Source organism: Megalobrama amblycephala, linkage group LG24 (assembly GCF_018812025.1).
Source record: "Megalobrama amblycephala isolate DHTTF-2021 linkage group LG24, ASM1881202v1, whole genome shotgun sequence".
NCBI lineage: Eukaryota > Metazoa > Chordata > Actinopteri > Cypriniformes > Xenocyprididae > Megalobrama > Megalobrama amblycephala.
Window position 1 is genome coordinate 24,156,539 of NC_063067.1, and position 20,247 is coordinate 24,176,785.

General features: G+C 38.3%; 1 protein-coding gene and 1 long non-coding RNA gene across 4 annotated transcripts in view; one reads left to right on the top strand and one right to left on the bottom strand.

Moving 5' to 3' along the window:
- cc2d2a (coiled-coil and C2 domain containing 2A) overlaps positions 1-20,247 on the top strand; it is a 45,563-nt gene that overhangs the window by 8,041 nt on the left and 17,275 nt on the right. Inside the window, 24 exon segments of the mRNA XM_048178920.1 lie at positions 74-165; positions 247-348; positions 1,932-1,937; positions 1,982-2,065; positions 2,323-2,364; positions 2,366-2,542; positions 2,878-3,003; positions 3,005-3,038; positions 3,115-3,251; positions 3,362-3,493; positions 10,585-10,794; positions 10,876-10,982; positions 11,062-11,202; positions 11,279-11,435; positions 11,622-11,869; positions 15,609-15,786; positions 17,359-17,512; positions 17,622-17,769; positions 17,864-17,897; positions 17,899-18,003; positions 18,245-18,331; positions 18,333-18,449; positions 18,855-18,947; positions 19,824-19,915. Of these exon segments, the coding sequence (XP_048034877.1) occupies positions 74-165; positions 247-348; positions 1,932-1,937; positions 1,982-2,065; positions 2,323-2,364; positions 2,366-2,542; positions 2,878-3,003; positions 3,005-3,038; positions 3,115-3,251; positions 3,362-3,493; positions 10,585-10,794; positions 10,876-10,982; positions 11,062-11,202; positions 11,279-11,435; positions 11,622-11,869; positions 15,609-15,786; positions 17,359-17,512; positions 17,622-17,769; positions 17,864-17,897; positions 17,899-18,003; positions 18,245-18,331; positions 18,333-18,449; positions 18,855-18,947; positions 19,824-19,915 (2,803 nt within the window).
- Positions 9-5,290, bottom strand: LOC125260512. 3 transcript variants are annotated; one of them, XR_007183054.1, is made up of 9 exons: positions 5,169-5,290; positions 3,293-3,483; positions 3,101-3,203; positions 2,894-2,991; positions 2,266-2,572; positions 1,946-2,105; positions 1,052-1,094; positions 228-309; positions 9-150 (listed from the first exon to the last, which is right to left on the bottom strand). It is a non-coding gene; the product is annotated as an uncharacterized LOC125260512 (long non-coding RNA). The 3 variants fall into 3 exon arrangements; XR_007183055.1 differs by lacking the exon at positions 5,169-5,290 and adding an exon at positions 3,556-3,712; XR_007183056.1 differs by lacking the exon at positions 1,052-1,094.

The window sequence follows — 20,247 nt, forward strand, 5'->3', positions numbered from 1 at the left end:
TGTAAATTCATAATGTGAAGCTGTTCCGTTTGGTTGTGTGCACACTATTCTCTCTTCTTCACAATCTCTCTAGATCTTCCTCCTCGTCCTGTAATGAGGCCAGGATCCAGCCAATCAGAGACCACCATGAGACAGCGTGTGACTGAGAAGCTGAGAGCAGCGAAGGTAAAGGTCATGTAGGACCAGTGAGAGGAGAACAGAACATGTATTTCAGAATACTAACTCACGATTGTGCCGTCTCTTCAGTCTAAAGCCGCTAGTCTTCTAGAGCAGGAGAGCATCGCTGAGCCTGCCAGCCGCCTGCACAGTCTACGGGACAGAGACACCCTCACTCGATTCGACAGAGACGTAAGCACACATTTGAAACAGGAAAATCACAGTGGTCATGAATTGCAAATAAAATTGTCAACAAGTAAATGTATGAAAACTTAATTTGTCCTGGTATGGTCATTCTTTGTCTCATTTAGTTTCCCTCTCACCATAAACCAAATATTGTAATATGTACTTCCGTTCAAATTTTGGGATCAGTAAGATTTTTTTTAAAAAAGAAATTAATTATTTTATTCAGCAAAGACCAAATAAAACATATCACTGTTTCCACAAAAATCTGAAGAAAAGCACAACTGTTTTCAACATTGTTAATAATCATAAATGTTCCTTGAGCAGCAAATCAGCATATTAGAATGATTTCTGAAGGATCATTTGACACTGAAGACTGGAGTAATGATGCTGAAAATTCAGTTTTGATCACCGTAATAAATTACATTTTAACATATATTCACATAGAAAACATCTGTTTTAATTTATAATAATATTTAGAATTTTTACTGTATTTCTGACCAAATAAACGCAGCCTTGGTGAGCAGAACAGACTTTATTCAAAAACATAAAAAAACTTACTGTCCCCAAACTTTTGAACAGAAGTAAGTACAGATGACTCTCTCTCTCTCTCTCTCTCTCTCTCTCTCATATATATATATATATATATATATATATAATAAATATATTGTAAGAATGTAGTGGTACACAATCATGACGGTTCGGTACATACCTCGGTTTTGAAGTCACGGTTCGGTACAGCAGGGGGGACAAACCTAAACATAATTTTTTTATTATTATTATTATTATTTTTTTTTTAATTTAAACTGCTTTTTTTAACAAATGTGTCTCTTTAAATAAATTCAGTTACAAATAAAATTTTCTTAAGGATAAAAATCTATCTCAGCTAATGCTGTAAACTATATAGGGAGCCCTTACTTACACATTGCTATAATATTAAACATTATAATTAACAACAGAGCCCAAACTATTAAATTCAGTTGCTATTTATTTTTAGATATAATAAACACTCCTCAAAAAAACAAAAAAACATAAGGCAGGTTTTGCATCAACTTCTAAACTTAATTTACACAGTTACTGTTTTCATGACAAATTTATTTCAACATATATTAAAATAATTAAGACATTACTAACAGGTAAAGTAAATATAATGAATATATGAGCTAATATATTGCATATATGTAGTGAAATGCTCCTCTAGAGTTCATTTCTCTAGTGAACTAACATGCTGTGGACACTAAATGACTTGCCTGAGGTAAATGTAATGCTACATTAGATTTTATTCTCAAGCTGTTTTAATGATGTCTTTCCATGATTGAAACACTGGTTGAGAGATTACACATAAACATACCTATTGATCGTCTCGTCTTCTGCGGTTTTTACTGGATAGCAAACAGCAAGTGCATTACCATGCACACCCCCTTCTGGATTCGGAGTGTGGATCGTCTGTGACTGACTGTATTTCGTCATCTGATTGTATGCACCGAACCGTGACGTTCGTACCTTTCGGTTCGGGGGGAATATATGTAACGTTTACACCCCTAATATTTTGTAATTAAGACTAAAACACAGTTTAAAAGTTTGAGATGTAGTCTGATGTGCTCACATCCTGTCATGGTGTCCTCCTCCAGATGGCATCCAGATCTCCGGAGCTGATGAAGACTCATCCTTCACTGCCAGGCTGAAGTTTCGTGATGCAGCCAGACGTGCAGTCAAAGACAAAAGTGTAAGAAATGCCTGTTTCTCCTGCGAGGACGAAGAGCACCCTTTAGGAGGAAATGAAAGTGCTAGATACACATTATAAAATAATAGATTCTGACTAGTCTACATTGTGCATAGTTGCATGTGTGTATAAATAAAGATGATATTTCCCACATCGGGTGAAGTATAAATGAACAGAACTGACAGAATTAATTAAGAAGTAACCTAGAAATCCTCCAATCCTGACATAGATGTGTGTGTGTGTGTTTGGTTTCTGAGCAGACCGAGGCTGGTTTGCCGACCACTGAAGAGGCGTACAATTTCTTTCACCTTCAACTTTGACCCAGAGCCTCAACAGCAACGCCGACGCAAGAAAAGACGTTCCAGGAGAACAGAAGCAGAGGAGGAAGGAGAGGGGGAATCAGGGGAAGAAGACAAAGAGGATGAAGAAGAAGAGGAGGAAGAGAGAGAGTGTGAAGGAGAGGAAGAGTCTGAAGCCAGGGTGACTTGTGTTTGTGTTCTTTAATTCTGACTAGAAAAAACAACAAAGACAGTAGATGTACTCTATGTAAAGATGTACACTAACAAACAATAAAGTAATATCAACATTAAAATTATATCAGTGATCAAACATTAACCATTAAATCAGCAATATTTTAGGGTCCTTGGACCAGTATGCAGTCTTTCAATTAATATTAGCTCATAAAAATGGCGTTTATTGTCATTTTAAAGAACCCCCCCCCCCCCCCCAAAAAAAAAAGAATAGTTTATAAAATATAGCGTGCTATATTTATATTTCATATAAACTCCCCTTAATGTGATTCAATTGCTGTTTAGGATGAAGATGCCCCACTTGTCAGAGATGAGGAGGAGGATTTTTTCATCATTGACCAATCAACACAGGACTTCCTGGAAGTGAGGAGGGCGGAGTATATGGACTACAGTAGGCGACTGCAGAGGGAAGCGAGAGACACTGTTTGTTCCCAGCATGAGGCCAGGTACAGAAACACAAACACTCTTTATCTTTACCCTTCTAGAGCAGATCAAGTGATGGGTTTACCATGTGTCACACAGTTCCTGCCTCAAGTAAGCTGCCCGAGAATGTGCGTCCCCGTTACCTGGAGGAGGAGGGGCTGTATGTGGGGGAGAGGCCACCCGTCTGCCTGACAAATCAGAGCATTTTGGAAAACCGAATACTCAAGCAGATCGAGGTAATTCAAGAAACTGTTTCAACAAAACTTTATATACTAACTTCTATAAAAATGATCCTGTAAAAAACAAATGCTGTTATGTGTAATGTGAGTGTTTGTGATTTCTGCAGGGGAGGAAGTGGTTTGGAGACGACGGGCGTATCATGGCTCTGCCCGACCCAATCAAAGAGTCCTCATCCAGACCGCCTCTCTTCCACCTGGAGGATGAGCTGGACCCAGCACTGCAGACTGTCTACAGAAAGGTGAGGGATCCAGTTAATGATAACAATGATTTGATTGTATTTCCTGTGTTTTTGTGCTGTACCTTGGCGAGTTCAGGCCTGTCATGGACCGCTAACTCATGAAGATTTTCATATTCTGTGTGGTAGTGAGTTCCAAGGTTATTATAGTTTTGCATTTTTCATTAGTTTTTATTTTTATTTCGTTTTGACTTTTTGTTTTCAAATTCAGTTTAGTTTTAATTAGTTTTTAAAGTGGGTTTGCTAGTTTAGTTTAGTTTTTATTTTTTGAAAATGCTTAGTTTTAGTTTAGTTTTTATTAGTTTTAGTGTTAGTTTTAGTCTTTTTTTGTAATTTGGGTTATTTGTCAGGGGCAAGATTCAAAAAGGTCAGAAAAAGTATTGTGTAATAATAACTCAACAAAAACATCATGCAATTTTAGAAAATATTCATTCAAAAATAAAACCAGTACATAAAATGTAAATATGGGCACAAATATGTAAACAGTCTCAACACTCCGCAGTAAGTGCAAAATGTGTAAGTGACGTGTGCCAGTAAAAAACCTAAAGAGCCAACAGACTAAAGAAGACATACATGAACCGCATGTATTCAACCCATTTTTAAGCCACAACAAGACATTTCTGTCAGATTGTCAGGGAGCTCAATCTGACAAAAGAACATGACAAATAACAAAAAACAAAACAAAAAAAAAAACCTTTAAATACAGCTTTTCAATTTTTTTAGTGTGTGTGTGACACCTTCAGAAAATTGCCAAAAAATCTACCAAAAATCGACACATCTTCTATACAGAATTCACACCCTATACAAATACCACAGCTGTACAATTTTCACACCCTATAACAGTTACTAAATTTACAAAAGCCTACTCGTCTGGATTGAAGCAGCAAACATTCAGTGTAAAGGCCAATTCACACCGCACCGACAAACGCCAACAAACTCGTCTGTTGGAGTTTGTTGGATCGGTGTGATAACCCTGATACCCGGCGTTGGTCTGAGTCGGTTTTCACCAGACTGAACATGTTTAATCGGCGTTAGTTTGGTAGTCTGAGCATCCAACAAACGGCAACCAACTCTGACCTAATCTGACCTGACTACGAACCGTTGCCATGACGATGAGGTAAGTCCCCTGCAAAGACAGCTTGTTTGATCGCGCCCGCGCCTCACGCACACACAACAAAGCAGCGGAAATGTGACATTGCAGCTTCGTTATAAAAAATAAAATACAGTTAAAAAAAATGAAAACATACAAAAGGTACAATAGTCCATAGTGCAATCCTTGCCATTCAGCAAGAGCACGTTAAGAGAGGTAACGTTAACCACCATGAGCAACGCAGGTTTACCTTCAGTGACACTAAAACTCTGTAAACTTGATTTTTTTTCTCACAGTAATTTTCATTTTGGGTGAACTATGCAAACACATTTGGATTGAAGCAGCAAACATTCAGTGTAAGAGTAAACAAATTACATTATTTAATATTTGAATCACAGCTTATATAGTGTTTTGACATCGACAACCCAAGTGCATTTTACCTCGAACTTGCGACTAGTTAACTTGCTATAGTAGCAATCGCTTCTCGCGTCGACATTAACACGCTGACAAAGTTATATTCAGAATTAAAAATATTTTTATACCACTTTTTAATGTGCGTTTGTGTAAAGGTGTTCACGAGATACCAACCTTTAGCGAACTTGCTTTCAAAGTCGAACACTCGTTCTCATGGAGACGCGGCGTGCACTGACGGGAGGGGCTGTGTGTGTGCGCGCGCGCGCGTGTATGTGAGAGACGCAGGGAAAGGAAATGCAGCTGAACGTTATTTGCTCTATGAAAGACATTGATAAAGACGAAAACTAAGGACATTTAATCTATAATTTTATTTTATTTTAGTTAGTTTTGCCAAACACACATTGCAGTTTTAGTTAGTTATCGTTTTTTTGTAATGCCTCGTTTTTATTTTATTTCAGTTAACGACAATGTTTTTTCCCACCTAGTTTTCGTTTTTTCGTTCGTTTTCGTTAACGATTATAACCTTGGTGAGTTCACAGCAATGACAGAAATGATCTGTTCCATCAAGTGACAATAATTGCCCCTTAAATTGATTTCTGGGGCAATTTTACCTTAATTTCCCTAACCTTTGTAGATGTGTGCACCATCTTTTATAGTCACATTCATTCAATAATCAACACTCAAATAAAAACTGAGTTGCATATAAACACTTAAATGGCTCATAACGCTTAATAAGGTTTATGATATAGTTATGTTTCTACTCCAATTTGTTGTTGAAATATAAACCTTTCAGAGCGTCCCCACTTCCTCCAAAACACATGAACACTCACAGCCAGAGCAAAGTCTGCAAAGCATCATGAGAGACAGCGTTAAAGGTGCTAAAGAGGATGTTTTGCTTTATACATTTTTGCAATATTACTTTACTAACTGATAAAAGACTATTTATTTGGTGCACTGAAAGGAATAATATTAATATACATCATCTGTGCACGAGGTAGGGCCTTAAAAACATCAGCCAATCGTTTACGCGATCATCGCGTAAACGATTGGCCCTCTGGCTTGTCAATCACTGCCGTGACGTTCCTTGTGAGAGACGTGCGTGGATTGGCCCTCTGGCTTGTCAATCACTGCCATGACGTTCCTTGTGAGAAACGAGCGCGGCTGCGCGCTCCAATAACTTTCCACAATCACAGGCGCCACATGCAATGTTTTTGTCAGGAGACAGGAGTAACAACTGCAGATTATGAGTTACATGCGGTGAGTCCGACATAATGAATCCACTAACACAACACAGCGAATGCTGGTGGTAAACACTCGTGTTCCAATACTCGTGCACGAGTTTTGGGAGGCGTTCCCTCGAAATTCTTACGCATGCGCTCATTTAAAAAACTCAGTAGCAGTCTTTGGTTTCTCAGTCGACGAAAAGATCCTCTTTAGCACCTTTAAGTGACCTCATGTCTCAAAGCACATAACATCACAATAATAATGAATGTAAACAACTTACAGAGCTCTAGTTGTACAGCCTGACTGCTGCAGATTCATTTCAGCGTTGATAGTGTTTACATAGAAACATATAAATCCGAGTCTGGGGACGTGAACAGCTCCGGGTAGAACGTCACAGGTTGCCATCTCGTTATTATGATTAGGACATGGTGTGAATGCAGCATTGTTTTGGGTCAGGAGGAACTGTAAAATGCGGCTGATGTTTGTTTGTGGTGCTCAGTGACTAACGTCTGTCTACAAGCGCACTGATGACGTGTGATGTCTGAGTGAGCAAGGTGTGTGGAGGTATGGAAATACATGTGTTGACAGGCAGGTACGACCATGTATTTGTGCTAAGTGCAATGACTGGACGAACATTTTTTGGTCCTGAGACTTCCACAGAATGATATATGTGCATGTTTTAATATTTAGACCACTTTTATTATTGATTTCTATCAGTATGTGAAGAGACTTTCAATCAGTATAACAGAAGGTGTTTATAAAATAAATTGCCTAGCTTACCTTTAAATCGCACACCGCTTTTTTGAGAGTGTATATGTGGCCCTTTTACACAAGTTCCAAGGCTGCTGCAATGAGTGCTTTCGTAGAGTAACTAGTTATTAGATTTTGCCAAAGTTTTTAAAAAAGTAATTCAAAGCAAACATGACTGTGCTAAATGTGCTGGTTTTGGATGAGAGTTTTCTCTGGTCCCAAGGCACCAGACCTCTGATGCTCATCTGGAGATGAAGAATCAGTTGCTTTCTTTCCTCAAATATCATGGCAACTTGTGAAAATGTCTATAGTGAATTTTTATTTTTGCTAGTTTAGCGTAGCTCTAAAATATGTCATGCGTTAGAAATTGCTCTTTGTGGTTGACTTTTAAAAATCATCATCACTTTTTGGTGTCATATCCTCCATGCAGCCATGTTTCCAGGCAATATGAAGTGCCAATAATATTTGTGGAGATGAGAGGTGTGAGAACGGAGATGGGATCCAGATGTGTGATGATGTCACAGATCCTGCTGTGAGATGGGGGAATGAGGTCACATGTGCCTGTCACGCCTTACAGAACACACACACACACACACACACACACACACACACATACTCACACACACACACACACACACAATGGAGTGATAACACACCCCTTCAGCCATGTGTGTTTAATAAAAGCTGCTTGAGAATTATGATTGCTGCATGCAGATAGAAATGAATCAGAAGAAGAACACATCATGAGCACATATGAATATTAATGCGCTCACAGACATGTGGAACTAATTGACAAAATGTTCTGCTAATGCAACCCATAACAACATAAAAGAGTGAAAATGAGAAACATCAAGTGTCCATCAGGAGTGCATGACTGATAACCGATGAGAAAACTCATACACAGCACAGGCAGTAGAGGAGGAGTTTTGACTGTGTTCATCAGTCCTGTTACCTGAGAAAGAAAAACATTACAGGCATGTTACAAAAAAAGTTACATGTTTTTTGCTTTTTTGCTTTTTCAGCAAGTGAAAAACAAAAATTTTAGACATGTCTACATAGAGTTTAAAACTCTGATTATGTTATTATCAAATAAATAAATGCTAAATTGCAAATTATACAAAGATTAAGAAAATGGAGCAGAATTTGTTTATTTATTTATTTATTTATTTATATGTTATGTCTCCCCACCATGCTGTAGAAAAGGATATTTAGATATTTACTTTTTTGGTGTCAATTTTAAATGCAGTGACTACAAACCAACATTTGGTCCCAGACTAGTTAGACTCTACTACGTACGGGTGATTTTAGGCAATATCTGCAAGCCCTGTTACTCATTCTAGATTTTTATTTTCATTTATTTACTTTTTATTTTCTACAGGTTTTTTTTCTAGTTTATGTTTTTGATAACACTTTAGGTTAGGGTCCAATTCTCAGTATTAACTAGTTGCTTATTAACATGCATATTACTAGGATATTGGCTGTTTATTAGTATTTATAAAGCACATATTAATGCTTTATTCTGCATAATCTTATTCTACATCTCTTAATCCTACCCATACCTAAACTTAACAAATACCTTACCAACTATTAATAAGCAATAATTAGGAGATTATTAAGGGAAAATTCATAGATAATAGTGAGAATTTGACCCTAAACTAAAGTTTGACCTTGTTTTTAATTATAGCTAGAGAAAAAAAAAAAAAAAAAAAAAAAAAAAATCACACAATGCAGGTATTAAACTGTATTCAAACATGTCCCACATTTTGATAACAGGGCAGTGATATTTTTGTCATATACTATTCATATATGACATATAATATTGTTCATACAGTATATATATATATATATACATAAAATCAGTTTTTAGTTAGTAGTGTTAGTACTTTAGTTATGTGGGTTTGTCTTTTTTTTTTTAAATATTTAATTCGATTTAGCTCTAATGTATTTTTATTTCCATTTTAGTTTTAGTAATTTTAGTACTTAAACTTTAGTTTTTAATGTTTAAGTTTTATTATACTGTATTAAGTAATATTTATTATATTTTATTTCAACTTTATTTCAATTACCGAATTAAAAAGAAAAAATTTCAATGCCAACACTGTAAAAGGCTTGTAAAAATGGCAAACTTCATTTAAATTAAATTGTCAAGTCAGTTTTTGTGTAGAATTCACGATGTCAATGTTTATAATATCTTAATACATTTGAATATCTTGCCTATTAGTTGCTTTACATTAATATATTGTATGTATGCAAATAAAGTTGGATATACTTATATATCCAACTTTATATTAATAGCTGTGCGATAATATAGGTTACATTTTGCTACAATATAAACTAACACAAAGTTAAGATTTGCTGTATTTATTTATATATATATATTGCTTTACATGAGTGTACTGTATGTATACAGTAAAAAATACAGCTATTAATTCGTTTTGTGGTGATATTGCTGATTTAAGATACCTGTAAGCAGGACCTAAAATTAACACTCTGTAAGCACCAAATGCGAGTAAAAAATCGATGTTGGCGAGTGCATGAAATGGTGTCAATCGCCAGTTGACTGGTAACATTTTTATGAATTCTAACAACTCAATGTTGTGAGAACATGAACGACACTCGGGACAGTTGCTGCATCATCACAAAAGTTTAAGCCTTGCCAATTTAAATATATAAGTGCAAGAAGACCCAAAAGAGAGCTCATTTTGTTACTCACGCCCTATGTGTAAAGTTTTGTGTGCACAAACATCCGAAGCGCGTGCCCAGGAAGCCCCGTCAGACTGCGCACATATACTAAACTGAGCTCTGTATCACGTCTTCTTGCACAAATTCACACAGAATTATGTCAAAAATTAAATTATGTATTCTAGTAAACATAGTTGGTTATGTCTTAAGTGAATAAACAGTTGAGAAAGTAAACACGTTTACAGTATCAGTATATTATATCCGTGCATTAGCTCTTAAAGTGAGGGCAGCCTAATATTCCTGCTGCTGTCATCTGTTTTTAATGTTAATCAAACAACAAATGACAAAGAAAAAATCACTCACTGCTCTTGACTGAATAACTTATATAACTTTAATAAGGATTAATTAATAAGGATGTTTAATTTAAACAGTGAAGACGTAGGACAGCAACATCACGCTGAGTCAGAGATGGATCTCTAATCAGAATCAGAATCAGAATGTGCTTTATTCGCCAAGTGTGCACGAACACACAAGGAATTTGTTGTGGTTTTCTACAGAAGCTCTTGGTACACACATACATATGTCATGAGAACAGAAACATTTAAATAAGTAAACTAAAAAAAAAAAAAAAAATAAGTAAAATAAAATAAATAATACTAAAGTGGTATACATCTGGATCAGTATAACCTCATTTACTGATCAGTATAACCTCATTTACTGGATCATCGTATAACCTCAGGATCAGTATCCTGGGTGTAGGAATGAATGTGAATAGACTAATATTAGCATAGATGCCATTCAGTTGTTTTAAAACAGAGTTAACAAACATAATATCCAAAAATAACAAAACAATCTACTTTTAAGATGCATAATGAATGTCTTCTTCCTGAATTAATGACAGATGGTGTTTCCACTGTTGTCTGCTCTCTCTCAGGCTCTGAAGTCCAAGCATGTGAACCTCTACATATCTGGAATAGGCGATCCCCAGGCAGACTACCAGCTGGATGTAGATGTATCGGGCCTCATCTTCTCCCATCATGCTCTCTTCAGCCGTGAACATGTGCTGGCAGCCCGTCTCGCCCAGCTGTACGATCAGCACCTGACCAGACAGCATAAGAACCTCACACATCTCCTGACCGATAAGGTAACCCAGAAGAGTGGCGTCAAAACCAAGCTTTATGTTCTCAATGTACAGGTCTCATTCTGAAAGTGTGTGTTTGTGTAGTTGAACGGCTTGAGGAACACGATTCATAATATGCTGGAGCTACACAGAGGAGAGGCTCTGAGTCAGGTGACCCAGCAGAGGATAGCAGAATACAAACAGGAAGTGAGGTAAGAAACTTTTAATCACCCCTTCCTTCAGTATAGTCATTCTGTCACACTTAAATCTGTCTTGGGTCTGTATTGTCAGACACACTCGTCAGTTGCGTGATGTGGAGCAGGAGAAGGACAGAACTCTCCTCAAAAGCATCATCAGAGTGTGGAAGGAGCTCAAAGCTCTCAGAGACTTCCAGAGATTCACCAACACGCCCTTCAAACTCTTCCTCAGGAGGTACGGCTTCTGTCACATGTGCTTCCACTCTGTGTTTGTGCTCTGTTTAATGGGACATGTGACTTTACCTCTGCAGGGAGAAGGTGGAGAGAGAGCAGGATGAGCAGGAGTATGAGGATGACATTGTGGCGGAAGTGTCGGAGCTGCAGGCGGAGACGGAGGAAGATTATCAGAAGAAGATGAGTGAATACAGAAGACGACACGAGGAGTGGAAATCCTGGAAGAGAAAACAGGTTCTACTACATGCAATTGTTTGCATTCTCATTGGTAGCTGCGATGTAACTCGTTAACTTTCATTTAAAATCAGTGATTTTGTCAATGTTAATAGCCTCTTTTTAAAACTACTCTTTATGCATTCATAATCCTGTTTAAAAACAGACTGACAGGAGATGTTCACAACATGCATCTGATTCTCTCAGAAAGCCTTAAAGAAAAAGCAGAAAAAGAAAAGACAGCAGGAAGAAGAAGAGGAAGAGGATGAGGAAAGTGAGGAGGAGCTGGGCGAGGAGCCAGAGAAGCCAGATCCTCCAGAGAAACCAGACGTGAGCACCCTGGAAGAGCATGTGCGGGAGAAGGCTGCCAGGATTCGCAGGAAACCTGGAGAACCGCTTCTGATTCCAGAACTCACTGTCTCCGGACCTGTCACCCCCAATGAGCAGTGTCCACGGTGAATGAACACACACACTGACACACTTACCTCAGACTTTCAGGTAGTGACTGTCTTTATAAAGTTACATAAATGAGGGCCGGTTCACACAGAACGCGTTTTTCCATTTTTTTCTGCTCAAGTTAAATTCAACTTTTAAAAACACGTCCTTTTTCACTTTACTGACCTGCGTTGTGTTAATGGCCCCTAATGGTTTTTGACAAGGTGAGCAACACTATAGAGAATACGAACCGACGTCACGCCTCGTTGCATGCCGGGGCGGCGCCGCCATTTTGACAGGATCGCCCTCTATTACTCGTACTGAAATTAATACGGATTCTTGCTTACCTTTTGTTTTGTTTCTGCCATTAAGTGGAACGTTAAACAATTTTAATGGTATTGTTTGCAGGGAATAGAAGTTTTGACTGAAGTTTTGTAGAATTTCGTTTACAATGTTGATCTGTTTACCGTGTCGCACGCTGGACGCTCACTGCTGCTTCAGCCATCGTATAAATATCCAAATAAATCTATGTGATCAACACACTGAGAAAAGTTGATTCATTTATTTGTTGGAAACGTTTAAATGATGCTTAAACGAGCATATTGAGTAGGCCTACAACTTGTCATTGTAATTCCCCTTTTCCACGATCACAGATGAGAATCAGAGATTATGGGTCAAATTCAGCGGACAGACGGACACGAACACACTGTATCTTTATATTTATTTTAACAAATGACAACCACACTAAGCAATTTCCTACCTTTATAAAACCGTTATGAAGAAAATGTATAAAATGCTTGCATTTTAAGTGATACTGAAAGTTTATATTTTGGTCTCATCCGTTTTTCTGCATGTGCTTTATTTGTAAATAGAATTTGGTCTCTTTAATATCAGTCTAAGTGCATTAAGCGTTTTCTTGAGAGGACATGAGAGGAAACCGTTTAAGATATAAACGTGTTGCGTTCATATTTTGGGCTCATTTGCGTATCTCCACACAGTATGCTTTAATAAATATGTACAGAATTGTTTGTTTGTCACATGAAGCGTTTTTCTTGTTAAGCATATGAATGTCCCCGTCAAGTTCTGCTAATTAACGAGCGCAGTGAGAGTCAGACATGCAAAGGTAATGTTATTAAACCAAACGAAATCAAAACTTTCAAAAACACTTAGCAATGTGATTCTTTTATTGAGTGATAAGCAGTGGGTTTAATCAGTGCCATTATTAAGAGATTTGCCATCCGGCGTCTTCTGGTCATCTCCTCGACCTGCTTCCCTTGGTGTTTTTACACGTAGAAAAGGCGAAAAAACTTTTTTCACTGTCTTGTTTTCTCTTAGAAAGATGATCTGAGTTACTATCACAATTATCGATGCAGCATTAATGACATACAATGGTGACATTTTTCACAATCATGACAGAAAACAAATTACTGCACTAAACTCACTAACGTAAAGGATGCGCGATCCTGTCAAGATGGCGGATAAACAAAGAAGTTACCCAGAACTCAATGCGGCGTGACGTCAGATTCGTATTCTCTATTCAGCGCTCAACATTAAGACATGTCATATGCTTGTCCTTCGGGTAAGTAAATCAGTCATGCACTTGTCAGAGTAAAAAAGTTACTTGTCCGGGTGGAAAAATAGGATTTTTGGTGGTGTAAACATAATTAATTCTGAAACAATATTTTCATCAGTGTTACTTAAATATTTTTGATATTTTTTCCCCACAGGGTATCATTTACCTTTTTAAATGCCATTTTTTTTAACCTTATTAAATCTATGCATCATCTTTCATGTTGATCAACAAAGACCCTATAGGGCTGTTACCAATCAAATAATTTACACTGCAAAATTACAACTGCAATAAATAATGTTATGAGATTAATGATTTAAATATATTTTTGAATATTCACATAAGAAATGTCGGGGGGAAAATGCAGTGATTCTTTTAAACATGCAAACAACAAACAGCTCTTGCAAAAACATGCAAAAAAACCCCTCTTGTCTTGGACAAGAGGACAAGTGTTAGTGTTGAGCCCTGCTATTACTTTTGCTCATATTTAAGGTTAGTGATTTGAACAAACCCCTTAAAGAGGGGGTGCCCAATCCTGTTCCTTGAGATCTACCTTGCTGCAATATACAGCCCCAAGTTACCCTGCTCAAACTAAGATCCGGGCCTGTCTTCAGGAGCACTGATGATTACAGACAGGTGTGTTGGAGCAGGGCTGGTAGGTCTCCAGGAACAGGATTAGGCACCCCTGCCTTTAGTATTAAGCTTCCAGGCATAACTCGTATTGCTTCTCCCATGGATATAAATGAACCTTGGGGACGATAAATTGGGCAAAAAAAATCCTAGCAACCACCTAAAACACCTTAACAACCACACAGCAATGCCCTGGCAACTACCTGCAATATTCCAGCAACGCCTTAGCAACTACCCAGGATGTTCAAGCCACCACCTTCAACACCCTTGCTACTGCACAGCAATCTGCTAAAAACATGTAGAATACCTTAAGGCTGTGACACACAAATCAACAGCTGGCCAGTGTCATGGTTGTGCATCTTTCAGTCTTGTTTGCAGTGTGTTCTACACTGTACTACACCAGTTGAACCCCCATCTGCAGGTTTTTTATCAAGTTTAATCAATGTAATGTGCTAGTTGTCAGTTGGCTAGCGTCTTTGTGGTGCGTTCAAGCATGGAGACAGGGGACACGAGGTGACAACACAGTCCGCTTTTGACGCTGCTAGTTCTTTGATGTCAGTTTGCTGTGTCTAGGCCCTGGCAACCACCCACAAGCACTCTTGCAACCTTAAAGGGTTAGTTCACCCAAAAATGAAAATAATGTCATTTATTACTCACCCTCATGCCGTTACACACCTGTAAGACCTTCGTTAATCTTCGGAACACAAATTAAGATATTTTTGTTGAAATCTGATGGCTCAGTGAGGCCTCCAAATCCAGCAATGACATTTCCTCTCTCAAGATCCATTAATGTACTAAAAACATATTTAAATCAGTTCATGTGAGTACAGTGGTTCAATATTAATATTATAAAGTGACGAGAATATTTTTGGTGCGCCAAAAAACCAAAATAACGACTTATATAGTGATGGCCGATTTCAAAACACTGCTTCATTAAGCTTCGGAGCATTATGAATCAGCATATCGAATCATGATTCGGATCTCGTGTCAAACCACCAAACTGCTGAAATCACGTGACTTTGGTGCTCCAGCGGTTCGCTGATTCGAAAATATTCTCGTCGCTTTATAATATTAATATTGAACCACTATACTCACATGAACCGATTTAAATATGTTTTTAGTACATTAATGGATCTTGAGAGAGGAAATGTCATTGCTGGCTATGCAGGCCTCACGGAGCCATCGGATTTAATCAAAAATATCTTAATTTGCTTTCCGAAGGTTAACGAAGGTCTTTCGGGTGTGGAACAGCATGAGGGTGAGTAATAAATGACAGAATTTTCATTTTTGGGTGAACTAACCCTTTAAAACCACTCAGAACACCTTAGCAACTCCCTAGAAACCACCCACAACACACTTGCAATCTTAAAACCACTAAGAACACCTTAGCAACTCCCTGGCAACAACCCACAACACCTTTGTAACCTTACAACCACTCAGAACACCCACAACACCATCCACCGTAGCACTATTTCAGGCACTTTTGCCTGGGTTTCTCCAGACTCAGAGTTTTCCAGAAAATTGTAATGTAAACTAGTTTTTGTTTGTGCCTTTTCTAGTGCCGAGTTCGCTCGTAGAGAGGATGTGACCAAACGTTCCCTCTTCATCAAGGTCCTGTACAACGATAAAGAAGTTTCCAGAACAGACAGCCGAGCCCTCAACATGGATTTCAGAGTCCACTTTGGTCAGATCTTCAACCTGAAGATAGTGAACTGGCCAGAAAGCATCAAACTGCAGGTACGGTTGGGTTGTGTGTAGGGCTAAATGTTAGTTGACTAGAAGAGGCTTAGTCAACCAAGACTTTGTTAGTTGGTTAGCGGCGGGTCATTGTGGTAATTACAGTATGTTGGGTGGGAAATCAAAACGTCCGCCTATCATCCTTCGACCTCAAATATGGCTTATCATTTGAAACATGTAAGTAGTAGCAACTTTACATGGCTGCTCGTTAACCTAGATAAATGTGCGCTATTATATATCCAAGTGTTCGTGCGGCTAAAGTATAACACGCTTTACTGTAAGACATGGAGGCGTCGGCGCGATCACTTGCATTTTTTTCAACTTAAAATACTTTTTGTCATACAAATCAGACTAATACATCATTCAAAACTGTAAAGTTTCTACTTTTATTTGTGTAAACTCACAATAACAACAAAACTTTGTGCTTTTGTAAAATAAAGAAAACAAACAGGATGCACTTTCTGCTGTCTCGGTCTCTGTGAACAGCAGTGCATCACATAAATGAACCAAAACTCAGCATATAGGCTACTTGCCTCACAGACATGAGAAATATATCTATAGAAAGCTTGAAACGTCTACCTTTAAACTAACCAATTTGAATCGAAAACAAATGCTCTCTGATTATGTAATCCATATGAAAGGTGCATTTTTCTTTATATGACGAGTCAGCATCATCAACTTCATCTTTGCAGCTGACACTGACTCAGAAAACACTAGTTTATTAATAAACAATTAAAATGTTATTTTATAATAATAATTTTTTTTCCCGACACATTCAGAATCATTACTTTTGCCAGTGCTTTGTGGCAAGCTTTATGTGTGCGCTTGAGCGCGAGGCATATATTCCGCTCCCAGTATATTTAAAGGTGCTAAAGAGGATGTTTTGTTTTATACATTTTTGCAATATTACTTGAAACTGTCTTTACTAACTGATAAAAGACTATTTATTAGGTGCACTGAAAGGAATAATATTAATATACATAATCTGTGCACGAGGTAGGGCCTTAAAAACGTCAGCCAATCGTTTACGCGATCATCACGTAAACGATTGGCCCTCTGGCTTGTCAATCACTGCCATGACGTTCCTTGTGAGAGACGAGCGCGGCTGCACGCTCCAGTAACTTTCCACACTCCACAGGCGCCGCATGCAATGTTTTTGTCCGGAGACAGGAGTAACAACTGCAGATTATGAGTTACCTGCGGTGAGTCCGACATAATGAATCCACTAACACAACCCAGCGAATGCCGGTGGTAAACACTCGTGTTCCAATACGAGTGTTTACGAGTTTTGGGAGGCGTTCCTTCGAAGGAGGGGGGTTGTTCTTATGCATGCATATTTCAAAAACTCAGTAACAAGTCTTTGGTTTCTCAGTCGACAAAAATATCCTCTTTAGCACCTTTAAGTAATTAAATTAATATAAATGTGCGATTAGTTGACTGATAGCTTAAATGAACAACTACTAGTCGACTAGAAAAATCTTTAGTCTGGGGCAGCCCTAGTTGTGTGTATACACACAATTGCATTGGCATGTGTCTGTATATGTTTGAGATGTTCTGGATGTTGTCTTGCAGGTGTTTGAGAGCGTGGGCTCATCTTCCACCCAGCTGGCTGAGGTGTGTGTGCCACTTCCAGAGACTTCTGTCCTGACCGGCAGTGCACCATCTGAGGAGATGGAGTTCAGCAGCAACCAGAGGGTCACCTTCAGCCACGAGGGTGTCGGCAGTGGTAAACATCTCTTAAACCTGCCTAAACAGATTCCTGTGTGTCACCGAATCAAGGGCGTCTCAGATTGTAGGAGGTGAAATGAGGTTGTGTTATATCTGGTTTGTGGTAGGTGTTGCATTCTCTTTTGAGGCTGACGGCGCTAACACACAGACTCTGATGACGTCAGGGAAGCTCTCCTGCTGCGTGTCATGGGCCGTTGGGGAAGATGACATCCCCCTCGCTCCCCCGTCCACTCAGCCTGGAGGGGGCCTGTACAGGTCAGAAGAGCCAAACAGAGATCCAGCCCTCCATTAGCGGGCCTTTTTTCTAAGAGTTGTGCTTGGTAAGATGGACTGCTTTCTCTCTCTTCAGTGGTCTCGGGCAGATGGATGCTATAGCCTGTATTCGGGGCCTCTGGTCTGAATGACATGAAGAAATTGGGGAAGTGGGCAGCTGAGTCTCGCCTCGACCCCAACGACCCCAACAACGCCTCCATCATGCAGCTACTCTCGGTACATTTCCCAGAATTCTCTTCCAACTCTTGAATGCGCCTTTATTTACTTGTGAGTCACAAGACTGTGCCATTAGCCATTCTAATTTGAATAAGACCAGTGCCGGTACGTTTCCATTTGATGGTGAAATATGCAGTTTAGTCATTAAAAAAAAATATTTGACTACTCAACTCAACAGTAGAGAATACCAATAGGAGTCTATTGTTCAAGAGTGCTGTGTTTTGTCTCCGTGTCTCTGTAGGTGGTGAGTGGTGGAGACGTGGCAGTTCCTGAATACTTTCGTCTGGAGCAGCTTCAGGAGGAGTTTAATTTCCTGACTGATGAGGAAGCTGCAGCGTTCACGTCGCTTCCGTCTCCTGAGGCTGCGGAGTCAGGAGGTGGCGGAGTTCCGGCACTTTAAATGTGTCCCCTCCATGGAGCAGGAGATATCTGAAAAAGTGTTCCAGGTGAGATCACTTAACCTCTGTGAAAACAGCGTTATAACGGACATGCTGAACTGTCTGTGGAGTGCTGGGTGTCCTAAGATTGTTCAGGCCAAGGACTTCAAAGAGATAGTGTTTCGAAAAAGATATATAACAATGGCAAGACTGTCCAGGTAGGAGTCAAAAGTTGCACTGAAACACTGAAAAGAAAACATAAAAAAACATAGTCAATTCGTATAGTTTATTGTAGCACCACCTAGTGTCGAGTAGATGTCTGTGCAGGTCTGTGAATGAAATAGACAGTGAATATAGGTTTCCAGCAGCTGCAAGAGTCTTATCTTTTTAGGAAGTATGTACCTGTAATTAGTTCATATGTTTATTGAACATATGTAAGAACAAGAAGGTGGATTTGTGTCAATTTTGTTTCAGGATTATGAGAAGAGACTAAAGGATGGCGAGATCATCGATACAAAAGAGCACATTGATTCACATCGAGCCCTCGTGGCCAAATATCTACAAAGAGTGAGTGATGAGTGAAACTGAGCTGTGGAGTTATTTTGCTTTCTTTCTTTCTTGGACTACCGTTAAAAAGTTTGGGGTCGGGAAGATTTTTACAAATGTTTTTGAAAGAAGTCTCTGAAGTAGGGCTGTCAAACGATTAATCGCGATTAATCGCATACAAAAATGAAAGTTTGAGTATGCATAATATATGTGTGAGTAATGTGTGTAAATAATATGTATATATAAATACACACAAATTAATGTATATATTTAAGAGAAATATGTTATTTATGTACAAAAAAATGTGTTTATATATAATATAAATTATATAAAAATATAAATAAATACATATACTTGTAAATATTTCTCAAATATATACATGGATGTGTTTGTATTTACATATACATAATAATTACACACAGTACACCCACATATATTAGGCAAACTCAAACTTTTAATTTGTATGCGATTAATCGTGATTAATTGTTTGACAGCCCTACTCTGAAGCTCACCTTGGCTTCATTTATTTGATCAAAAATACAGTAAAATAGTAATATTGTGTAATATTATTACAATTAAAAACAGCTGTTTTCTATGTGAATATATAGTAAAGTGTAATTTATTCATGTGATCAATGCTGAATTTTCAGCATCATTACTCCAGTCTTCAGTGTCACATGATCCTTCAGAAATCATTGTAATATGTTATTATTTTATATTTATTATTATTTTATGAAATTCAAAAGAACAATATTTATTTAAAATAGAACTCTTACTGACCCTAAATATCTTTTCTTTATGTTTGAATTATGTAAGAACAGTGGACAGTAATGTGAGTTATGTATTGGTCATCAAAGGGCCCTTAAAATCAAATTCTCTGTTTGTCTCTCTGTCTCAGGTTCGGGAGTCAGTCATTAATCGTTCCCTTATAGCGAAGCATCATTTCATCCTGTCTGATGTGATTTCAGAGGACGAGGTTCCCAGCATCGGGTAAACGGCTCTATTGTTGATCTAATTCACTTCTGCAGACTTTAAATAGAGGCGTACTGAATCAGACTCCACCCACTCCTAGACGTCATATTCAGATATGGTCTGGTACACATACTCACCCACTAACAAATGCTGACACTTTCTTTGAACGCTAAATCCAGTTCATGTGCTGCAGTTCATTAAGGCCATGTACACACTCTAAGTTTCAGGAGTGACAACCGCATTTAAATGCGGGAGTGAATCCCCTAAATTATCATTACATGTGTGTACGGAACACAACTCACTCTCAAAAATGCAATGATTGACAGCTTGGAAACCATAGCGACGTTCTG